This window comes from Archocentrus centrarchus, chromosome 13, assembly GCF_007364275.1.
Source record: "Archocentrus centrarchus isolate MPI-CPG fArcCen1 chromosome 13, fArcCen1, whole genome shotgun sequence".
Classification (NCBI taxonomy): Eukaryota; Metazoa; Chordata; class Actinopteri; order Cichliformes; family Cichlidae; genus Archocentrus; species Archocentrus centrarchus.
The window spans coordinates 10,998,942-11,010,448 of record NC_044358.1 but is presented as its reverse complement, the minus strand read 5'-3'; the positions used below and the strand labels follow the sequence as shown (position 1 = coordinate 11,010,448).

General features: G+C 43.1%; 1 protein-coding gene across 1 annotated transcript; it reads right to left on the bottom strand.

The window, feature by feature from the left end:
- Nucleotides 1–9,514: 9,514 nt before the first annotated feature.
- LOC115790128 (olfactory receptor 1038-like) lies at nucleotides 9,515–10,462 on the bottom strand. The gene has a single exon (XM_030743799.1). The coding sequence runs from the start codon at nucleotides 10,460–10,462 to the stop codon at nucleotides 9,515–9,517; it is 948 nt and encodes a 315-aa protein (XP_030599659.1).
- Between the last annotated feature and the right edge of the window lie 1,045 nt (nucleotides 10,463–11,507).

Here is an 11,507-nt window from a genome sequence, read left to right as displayed (position 1 = left end):
ATTATCAATTTTTGTGTCAGAAAAGATTTACATCTACTTCAGTTTATGCATTCAGAGCTTTTACAATCAAAAAGTGGGTAATAGAACAGGAAATCTGCTTATCACAGTTTGAGCTGAGAATTATGTCGGTCTGCTAACAATCCCAGAAATGATCCACAGGATATTGTGAAGGGCGTATAAAAACAAACAAAAACATCACTTCATTAGGAACGTTTTGATTTTAAAGGAAATTTCAAAAACGTGAAAAAATGAAATCAGCTCTTTGTCATGTTAATGTGGGTTTTTCCAGAGAGATGATCCAGAGAGCTTTTGTTAAAGATATTTACAGTCTAAAAGCAACAGCTTGATGAGAATGAGATTTTATTACTGCAGCATGATGCTGAAAATTCAACCATATCAGCACATGTGACATTAAGCAGAAAACACATCATTAATGAACATTTACATGATCTGAGTCACTGTCAGTAACACTGAGCTCTGAATGTGTTGAACTGTGGAATGGTATCATCTCCTTTCCTTTGATAAAGGATGCTCCAGTGTCTCCTCTGCTGAAAGAGGTCATAGAGGAAGCTTCTTTCTTCAGTATTTAGAGGTTTCAAAGAGCTCTGTGGCTGCAGACACTTCGGGAAGTTATAAGCCCACTGAGGAAATCTGATTATTGGGACTGAACAGAGCGCATCTCGCTCAGCTGGGATGTGTCTCTGTGACCAGCAGGTGGAGCTGTTTACTTGTAAATATAAAGGAGCAACATGACTACAGAAATTAGCATCAACTCAGAGGACCTTTGAAGCCTTAAACAGGGTTTTCAGGAGAGTAAAAGCATTACAGCTTCTCCTCAATAACAAATGAAATGAGGTTTGCACAGTGTTGATCCTGCTGATATCTGCATTTCAGCTTCTCACATTCATTTTACATTCTGGAGTCTATCCCAGCTGTCAGAGGGTGAGAGGCAGGGTACACCCTGTACAGGTCGCCAACCTGATTCAGGGCTAACACAGAGAGACAGACAACCATTCACACTCGTGGGCAATTTAGAATCACCAATTAACCTAACCCCAGTAACTGCAGGTCTTTGGACTGTGGGAGGAAACCCGTATACCTGGAGAAAAACCCACACAGACAGGGGGGAACATGTAAACTCCACACAGAAACTTTGGGCCAAGGTGGATTTGAACCCAGACTTTCTAGCAGTGAGGCAACAGTGCTAACCACCACATCACCATGCTGACCATCTTTAAAACGTCAGTGATAAAATCAGGCATAAAATCAGAGTGAGTCAAAAAACAAAATCAGTTTAAACTCAACCTTTAGATGCAATGGCAAATGGCTGGTTTTTATATAATGCTTTTCTACCCTACATTAGCACTTAAAGTGCTGATGCAGGGCATGCAGACCGGTGCAGCAGGGATGGAACTACCAACCTTTCAATTAGCAGATGACCCACTCTACCTCCTGAGTCATAGCCATGAAAGCAGAGAGCATACATAGAAGGACTCAAACATAATTAGATGGCTCCTTTCTGACCAATTTAATCGTGTGCCCTGAACACATCTAGGAGGTTTTTATGGGCATAATGTCATGAAACATCTGTGGAAGGCAGGTAGAGGACCCCAATGCAGGACTCAAGAAACAAAAGCTTAACTTAAACGCCAGCTTTTATTAGCTGGAAACCAAAACACTGGGTTAACAAACCCATGATCATGACACAGAACGGGAACAGTGGCGGCAAAGACTAACTCGAGCAGGCTGGTGAGAGGAATCAGCGCATGGCGGATACATAATGGACCTGTCACTGCAGAATGTGAGTCTCACAAAGGCAGGATTTTACCCATTGACACTTGTGAGTGCCAACGGGTAAAGAGTCAGTGTTTGATTTTAAAAAATGGGCAGATTCTCTCCGTTACGTCTGTCTATGACTCCCTCTTGATCTCAAAATGCATGTCTCAGTCACGTGTTACTCACTGCTAAAATTAAACCCACAAGCTTCACTGGTTCCCGTGCCTGTATTGATCATTTAAATATTTGAGTGCTCAACAAGAGTAGAAAAGTGCCATATAAGAACTCGTCCATTTACCATTTATATTTAGCAACCCAAGCCGATAGCAGTGAGGTGGACCCAACCGAAGTCAAGCTGACACTCCGGCGCTTGACACAGCGGCTCTGCAGCCACTCTACATGTGAAATCAAAGCTTTTATTGGTGTGTGCCAGCCGATACTTAGTGGAACCGAACCCAGTGAATCCACAAACTAGCAAAAATGAGTTGCAGAGAAACAAGCTTAGGGCTCACACTGATTCAGCGTTATGGAGAACTGTGTTTTTCATGTGCTTTATACAGTAAAAATTGTCTAAGTTGAAGTTGCACAAACTGGATTTTAGCTCTAGTCAGATGGCTTCTGCAGGTCCCGATTTTTCCTAACATTAATTCCAATAAAATCATCACCTAAATAAGTTGGATTTTCGCCTACCTCAAATGAAAAATCTATTTCCATTGCAAAACATTTCCAATTAAATGTGAGCCATATGAGTTTAACACTAAAGCCCTCCTCAGCTCCCGTCCGCCCGCTTCCATGCATCGGCTCGCTCATGCACAACTACACACACTAACAACACCTGGAGACGCTTTAGTGTCTATACCAGTTCATTTCACCGGAGACAATTATGCCAAGCACAGGAGGCAAGTGTAAGCTAAAAACTTGCACTCACGAGCAAAACTATGAGATTATAAAATTTGTGAAAGCAAATCCAGAGATGAAGCAGAAGCCATTGCTGCAAAATTCTATATTAGATTCTATATTATTTCCAAGTCGGATGAAATTCCATGGGCCATTTGACTCCAAATTAGGTGATTTCTACTGTAATTGTGTATTATTTTGAAGGCATGTTTATATGTCACCATGGTAACCGGAGCGCATTGTGGGCAGAGAGGATGTTATTCATATTGTGGCACTGCTGACAGAGTTGCATACAAATACACAGTGGATTCATGTTTATTATTATACTTAGAAAATATCACAATTTTGATTATGGTTGTATCATTTATTTTACCATATTTATCCGCCACACCTTAAAGGCCGGTCCAAGTAAATATTGTCTAACACTAAACTGGTTTGTGGCTCAAAAAAAGGTTGGGGACCACAGCAATAGGCCATGGATGGAAACAGGAGGAGGGTGTTCTGGTGCCAGTGTACTTCACTGGAGTGCCAGTGCCTGCGGAGCTGTGAGATATCACACGTGTACTTTTCAGACACTGAATGCATCTTACTAAGCAAATGTCTGTGTATAGAGAATGAATGTAATGTACAGACATTTCTGCATGCAAGGCATACAAATGTAGTTAATGAGGGGGATCAGGATGACTGAAGACAAATCCAAAAGATTTATTAAATGTCCTTATGGTTGAATTGACTATGGTGTTCATGAAAATTGCTGTGAAAATAAATTATTAACCAGTTAACTGACAGCAGCAAAATCACCTGAAAAAACTACATAACGCCGTCTGGTTATTATTTACTCTGGAAAACCCATTTCTGGCCCATTAACTGGCCACATCCTGTCTGCAGGACGTATGAAGTGCATTTTATATGGCAGGCTAGACCCTTCCATTTTGATTGACACCTCATTTGGCCAATCATATTAAGAAATGGGTTTCACAGAGCCAGTAATAACCAGATGGCGTCATGTAGCTTTGTCAGGTGATTTGGTGTGGACAGTTACCTGATTGGCCAAAGGAGGTGTCAATCAAAATGGGAGCTTCCTGTTCGTCAGGAAGTCAGTGATCCACCTGCAGATGGGATCAGGCACGTTCATCTGGGACAGCTTGTCTTGGAGGAGATCGGGGATGATGGTGTTGAAGGCAGAGCTGAAGGCCACAAACAGGATCCTGGCGTAGGTTCCCTGGGAGTCCAGATGCTGTAGGATGAAGTGCAGAGCCAGGTTGATGGTGTCGTCCACAGACCTGTTGGCTCTGTAGGCAAACTGCAGGGGGTCCAGAAGGGGAGCTGTGAGGGACTTGAGGTGGGACAGCACCAGACGCTCAAATGACTTCATAACCACTTCATAGCACAGTGTCTCAGTGTGGCAGGTGAGACACCATCTAGCCCTGGAGCTTTGCGAGCTTTGACACTCCTGAACTGCTTTAGCACCTGGTCTTCCTGAATACAAAAGACTGTGGGGGTGGGGGAGGACGGGGGCTTTGGGGTAGAAGTCCTTGGTGATGTTGTGGGCTCCACTGAGGTGTGGGGGGAGGAGGGGGACTCTGGGTTAGAAGTCCTTGATGATGTGGGCTTTATTAAAGTCCCCAAGTACGATGATAAGAGAGTCCGGGTATGTCCGCTCCATGCACACAATCTGCTCTGCGAGTGTGCACTGGGCCTTGTGCACGTCCGCATCCGGCGGGATGTAAACAGCAGCCAGAATGACCGAAGTGAACTCCTGCGGAGAGTAGAACGGTTTACGGTGAATGAAAAGATATTCCAGCGAGGGAGAGCAGTACTTAGCAATCATTGTCTCATCCGTACACCAGCCACTGTTGATGTAGAAGCAGACTCCTCCACTCCTCCTCCGCCTTGCCGGAAAGCGCAGCTTGCCGGTCTGCGCGGAGGAGATGAAATCCCTCCAACTGGAGCGCACAGTCCGGTATTTCCTCACACAGCCACGACTCTGTGAAGAATAACACACAGGATTTGGAAAAGTCTCTATTCATGCTCCTGATCAGTGTCAGTTTGTCCATTTTGTTTCTAAGTGAACGCACGTTGGAGAGGAAAATCCCAGGTAAGGCTGTGCGTAATCCGCGTCTCCTCAGCCTCACAAGCACGCCTGCGCGCTTCCCTCTCTTTCGGCGTCTCACTTTCCGGGTCAGGGCGTGTAATAAATCCGCCGCAGATGCTACAAAACAGGCAATAAATCCAGAGGTGTTGTGGTCCTAATGTTCAAAAGCTCTTCTCTGGTGTAAGAATACCCAGAAGAGTGTCCAGACACAGAAATAACGCACAAAAACAGACAAAACAGAGCGCAACGAAGTACTAGGGCATCCATTCGCGGCGCCATCTTGGAATACAAGATGTGTTGTAATTGAACATTGTTATTACTCTCTATCACTATGACTTTCTTCCTCTTCTTGTCCACCACTACTGTGTCCAGTTGGTTAGCCATCACAAGTTTGTCTGTCTGTATTTGTAAGTCCCACAGGATCTTAGCTCTGTTATTCTCAGCCACCCGTGGGGGTGGATCCCATTTTGACCTCAGGACTTCCAGGTCATACTCGGCACAGATGTTCCTGTATACTATGCCAGTCACTTGGTTATGGTGTTCAATGTATGCCCTGCCTGCTAGTGTCTTGCACCCTGCTGTTGTGCTCTGGATTGTCTCAGGGGCATCTCTGCACAGCCTGCACCTCGTGTCCTAGCTGGTATGGTAGACTCCAGCCTCTATCAATCTTGTGCTTAGAGCTTGTTCCTGTGCATGATTAGTGCCTTTGTGCTGTCTTTCAGCCCAGCTTTGTCCAGCCATTTGTATGATTTTTTGATATCAGCCACTTCTTCTATTTGCTGGTGGTACATGCTGTGCAGGGGCCTGGCCGGGCCCATGATGGTTCCTGTTCTTTCTCGGGTTTCTGCTGCCTGAGGTACTCACTAACGTGATCCTTTGGGGCCATCTTCCTGATGTACTCATGGATCTTTTTTGTTTCATCTAGGACAGTGGTTCTGACACTCAGTAGTCCTCTGCCTCCTTCCTTCCACTTAGCGTACAGTCTCAGGGTGCTGAATTTGGGGTAAAACCGTCCATGCATGGTAAGGAGCTTTCTTGTCTTGATTTCGGGGGCTTCTGTCTCCTCCTTTGGCCAGTGCGTGGGTGTTGATTGCCCGGATCTTGTTCTTCCCACTCAGCTGACTCCTCAGGACTTGCCTTACTCTTTGCAGGTACTTGGTGGTTGCAGCTTTCCTAGTGGCCTCTTCATGGTTCCCATTTGCCTGTGGGATTCCAAGGTATTTGTAGCTGTCCTCAGTGTCTACAATGTTACCTTGTAGTAGTGCAATCCCCTCAATTCTGACTATGCAGAACAGCAGTGGGGATATAACATCTCATTGTTTTGAAGTTGGCCTCTAGTGTTCCCCACATCCCCACTGAGTTCCTGATCAAGGCTCTTAGGGTCCTGTTGTTCTTCTACAGTTCTAGGCATTCCAAGATCCATGTGTCTTGTAATCAATTCAAGTGGTGCACAGGTTGGTTGATGTTCAGTTCAATTCAATTCAATTCAATTCAATTCAATTCAATTCAATTCAATTCAATTCAATTCAATTCAATTCAATTCAATTCAATTCAATGCAATTCATACAGCACCAAATCACAACAAACAGTCAAGGCGCTTTATATTGTGGGTAAAGACCCTACAATAATTACAGAGAAAACCCAACAATCGAAGCGACCCCCTATGACCAAGCATTTGGCAACAGTGGCAAGGAAAAACCTTCAGCAGAACCAGGCTCGGGGGGTAGGGGTGTTCAGGCTTGGCCCCTTAGTTCCAGTGAAACAAACTCTAAATGCTTCAGCATACCAAGACACGTTGCATGTTCCCAACTCTGTGGGAACAGTTTGGGGATGGCCCCTTCCTGCACCAACATGACTGCACACCAGTGCACAAAGCAGCTCCATAAAGACATGGATGAGCCAGTTTGGTGTAGAAGAACTTGACTGACCTGCACAGAGTCCTGACCTCAGCCTGACAGAACACCTTTGGGATGAATTGGATTGGAGACTGTGAGTCAGGTTTTCTAGCCCAACATCAGTATCAGATCTCACAAATGTGCTTGTGGAAGAATTGTATATTATATAACATAGCTATATCTATCTATGTTATATCTCTTGGCTGTTCTGGGAACTCTTCAGTGTGCACTCGGATGATCTGAAGGAGGTGGCTGGGGAGAGGGAGGTCTGGGTTTCTCTGCTTAGGCTGCTGCCAGCCGAGCCAAGCAGAGATAGGCAGTAGGGACCGCCACAGTCTTATTGGGCTATGATCCTCCTACCAAGGAATCAGAGCCTCTTAAGCAGGTACAACCTCCTGTCCCCAAACCAGGGAAGCCAAGGAAATTCTGCCTCTTTTGCAATAATGTTGAGCAAAATTTCAGTCAGAGCTCTGATACCAAGAAACTCAGTAAAGAGCAGACAGTTGTCTGGATTGAAAGAGGCAAGTGGTGCTTGAGATATGGAACAGATCATCCAATAGAGCAATGCTACCTGAAGGCTAGCTGCCAGCTATGCAATCAGGTGCACCTGGAGGTCCTCCATGAAGTTAATGCATCGCGGTCCACTAGCTGAGAGACTGGCAGTGGATGCCATCCAGCCTGTGACTTACTACCTGGATCCTGCCCAGGGGAGTAGCTGGGTGCTACTAAAAATGGTCAGGATGTGCCTCTAATGGCAAAAGGAAGATAGAGATGTAGACTATACTGGGTGAGCCAAGCGTACGATCCTTCTTCACAGAGCCACTCAGGAGCTGGGCCTTCAGAGACCAAATGAAGAGTTGACAATTTGAACCATCCAGCAAGATGTTAGAATGGTGGTGGGACATTCAGTTTCCTCCTTGATATCCTCCATTGCTGACCCTTGGAAACAGTTCCGGGTCCACAGTGTTCACCACTACTAAGCTTGGACTCTCCAAAAACTCACATGCAATTGATGCACTGCAAAAGACCTATCGCCACCTCTGAGATCTCCCCCTGCATTCATTCTGTCATGTGGATCTTTTGTTGTTGATTGGCTCTGACTACTCACCTCTCCTGACTTCAGTGGAGCCTGTACATCTGATTCCGAGAGGGGCACCAGCCTGCACTCAAGACACGACTTGGTTGGACTCTTCAGGGTCTGGCCAAAGTTTTGCTCATGAGCACCCTGACTCTCTGTGACAAACTCCTCAGTCATGTGACCAAACTTGTGTCAGGACCTGGTATATACTGCACCACATGGTTCACCACAATGGTAAGAATCACACAATCATACCAGCCTAAATGAGGATCTCCTCCCTGGACCCACCTTGTGCTCTATGCTCCTGGGTGTGCTACTTCGCTTAGTGCCCCACTGTTGTGAGTAGTGAAATCAAGGGGATGTTCGATCAGACTTGCCTATGATGCAAGACAAGCCATTTCTTCAGGTTTTCTGGAGAAACATAGATCAAAATTGACCCCATAATGTCTACGAATGGCGGGTGTTGCCTTTCGGGACAACATGCAGTCCAGTAAGTTTTATTACAGTAGTCTTTCTGAAAGCACTGTAACTAAGTTTATGGATGTAATTCATCCATTATTATGCTTCGTACCAACACAGTGCAGAACAGATACCTAAACTCTACTCTCACAGAAGTCGATTTTCTCTTCAGTAGTTTTAAATCGTCATGGTTCAAACCAAGTTTTAAATCGAAAGATTTAATTGAAGAGTTTCAGTCAGGTTTCAGAATGAATTACAGTACAGAAACAGCATTAGTGAAGGTTACAAATAATCTTCTCATGGCCTCTGACAGTGGACTCATCTCTGTTCGTGTCCTGCTTGACCTCAGTGCAGTATTCAGTACTGTTGACCATAACATTTTATTACAGAGATTAGAGCATGCCATAGGAATTAAAGGTACTGTGCTGCAGTGGTTTGAATCATATTTATCTAATAGACTCCAATTTGTTTGTGTAAGTGGGGAGTCTTTTTAATGCATTAAGGTTAATTGTGGAGTTCCACAGGGTTCTGTGCTAGGACCAATTTTATTTACACTATACATGCTTCCCTTTGGAAGTATTATTAGAAAGCATTGCGTGCATTTTTATTGCTAGGCAGATGATACTCAGCTTTACCTATCAATGAAGCCAGATGACACACATCAATTAGTTAAACTGCAGGAATGTCTTAAAGACGTTAAGGACTGGATGACCTCTAATTTCCTGCTTCTAAATTGAAATAAAACTGAACTTATTGTACTCGGCCCTGAAAAGCCTTCAGCTGATCCAAAATACTGCAGCTAGAGTACTGACAGGGACTAGAAAGAGAAATGGCCTGCTTCATTTTGTCTTTTCAATTGTTTCATATTGATAATATTATTCAGTGTATTAATAAAACAAAATGGCATGACTTATTAAGATTTTTAATTTTCCCTTATCCATATTTAGTGTGTTTGTCAGTGACAGTGAGTAAAGTGCTGCGAATTTCCATTTGGTAGATGTAAAATGTGATACAGAGTATAAACAAAGCTAAAAATCTTTATCTTTTGCAACAGATGTCCACTGTGTTTCTCTTTTTTGCTACTTAAACAGACATTAATTTGGTTTAAACCATTTATAAGTAAACTGCTTAAAGACTCCTGCGTTGAATTTCATTGCATAAAATGCCAGATGTTTTTATTAATAATTATAATATAAAATGCCTTCTGTTCTAAATGCATTAGCTTTCAGTTTCATGTTTCAGTTTACTGAGAAAGAGACATTTTCATATATTTATTGATTTAACATGTTTTTAAATAGTACATTTCAGGGTAACTTAAGCTTTACTGCACCTACATGAAATATTAGAACAGAGCACATGTTTATAAACATTTCTGATTTTTGACATTTGTATTCCGTACATGATTGGATTCAAAATCGGTTGCATCATGAAAAAATACAGAGACATGAAGATTCGCAGTGCGCTGGGTAAGCTGGTCATATCGAATCTACTCTGAAACATTTCAAAGCAGCAACCAAAGGAAAAATTCAAGAGTGACACAACCTGAGGTGTGCAGGTAGTGATACTTTTTTGTCTCGCCTCTTTGGAGCCAGAAAAACACACTTTCAGGATTCTCATGTAAGAGAACAGGACTGGAAGAAGAGGGACAACGATAGAGAGAAAAATATCAAAAATCCCATAAAAATTATTCACGTTTGTGTCAGAACATGCCAACTTAACAACTGGATAATTCTGACAATACAAAGTGTTTAAAAGATTTCTACATGGGGTCAGACGCAGGTTTAAGAATATATGAATAATAATTTTCACAAAACAATACAACCATACCGCAGTAATAAGAACAGCTGTATTGTTAGATGTCATTTTTGTTTTATAATGTAGAGGAGAACAAATAGCAAGATATCTGTCATAAGACATGACAGCTAATTTTGAAAATTCTATACTTGCATATGTGTGTAAACAGAAAATCTGCAGGAAACACAGAGGAGCAGAAATAGTGTGAACATCAGAGAGGATCTGAATCAGGAGGAATGGAAACAGCCCTGTACTACCATACAGCTCATTTACAAACAGGCTGCACAGAAACATGTACATAGGTTCATGTAAGCTTCTGTTCACACAGATAATCACAATCAGTGACGTGTTTACAAAAACTATAACAAAGTAAAGCACCGAAGTCATTGTGAAATAGAAATATTGTAATTTTCCAACATTTAAATAAGCGCCAAGAATAAAATAAGAGAAAGTTGTTAAATTAGACATTGCTGTTTGTTTTTTGTGACAAAACAGAGTCAGGATGCAAATATTAAAAAGTCTGTCTCATTGCTTTACATTCAAATAAATAATGTTAAAAGTTATCATACTGGAAAAAAACATCACATTATATTATGTGTTTATTGTTGAACTTTTACCTTATGCTGCTTCATAAGAGAAGGAGAATCTAAATGAATATGATGACATGAAGTGCAAACACAAAATTCCATACACCCTCTTCATGCTATGACATGTAGAACCATGATCTGGTTTATATCTTTTCAGGCTGGTCCTATGTCATTAGTATTAGCAGCACCAAGGCCAGTCACAAAAGGTTTCACTGTTGACACTCCCACAATACATGACTGTGAACAATTAAAAAAAAAAAAGAAAAGACAAAAGACCAACAAAGTCCAAAAAAATAGGCCTTTCATGGGGTCACCCAGGCCAAGGGGCTAGGCAGGGGAGACCTAGGGGCCTTTTTCCACTGACCCAGTGCCGGTGCCAAGTGCTTGATCCGTTCAGTGTTTTTTCACCACAAACTCACTCAGTGCTTGGCCGAAAAATGGGTTCCACTCCAGCACTGCAAACTAGCTGGTCTGGAACCAAGAACGCATGATGCAAGTAGCAGAAGGGCGTGACTATCTCAATATAAAGTTTTCTACCATTATTTCACTGCAGGGTGTGTATTACATGAGAAAAGTGATGCAATTATCATGGCCGTGAATTAGGTTGGGCCCTAAGGCAGAATTTTCTGCTTAGTATCAGTTCATAACACATAAATGGATGTAAAGTGCGTACTTGTTGTCTTGCTTTTAATCAGCCTTGGGGCCAGCAGCAGAAACAAAGCAGTTCAGGAGGCTGGCCACGGGGCTAGCGGCAGAGACAGAGGTGCTCTAATAGCTGGCAGAACCCCCTCAGGTGGCTTGGCAGGAGGCTAGAAGAAGGTGGAACTTCTCCAGTGCCCGGCAATGGAGAAGATTCTCTGGCTTGGGCTAAAGACACTTGGGCGGAATGGGACTCATCGGCCCTGGACTCTCTGGACATTCAGGCA

Coding starts and splice junctions, on each gene's coding strand:
- LOC115790128 (XM_030743799.1), bottom strand. CDS start 10,462: ATGTCTAATTTAACAACTTTCTCTTATTTTATTCTTGGCGCTTATTTA.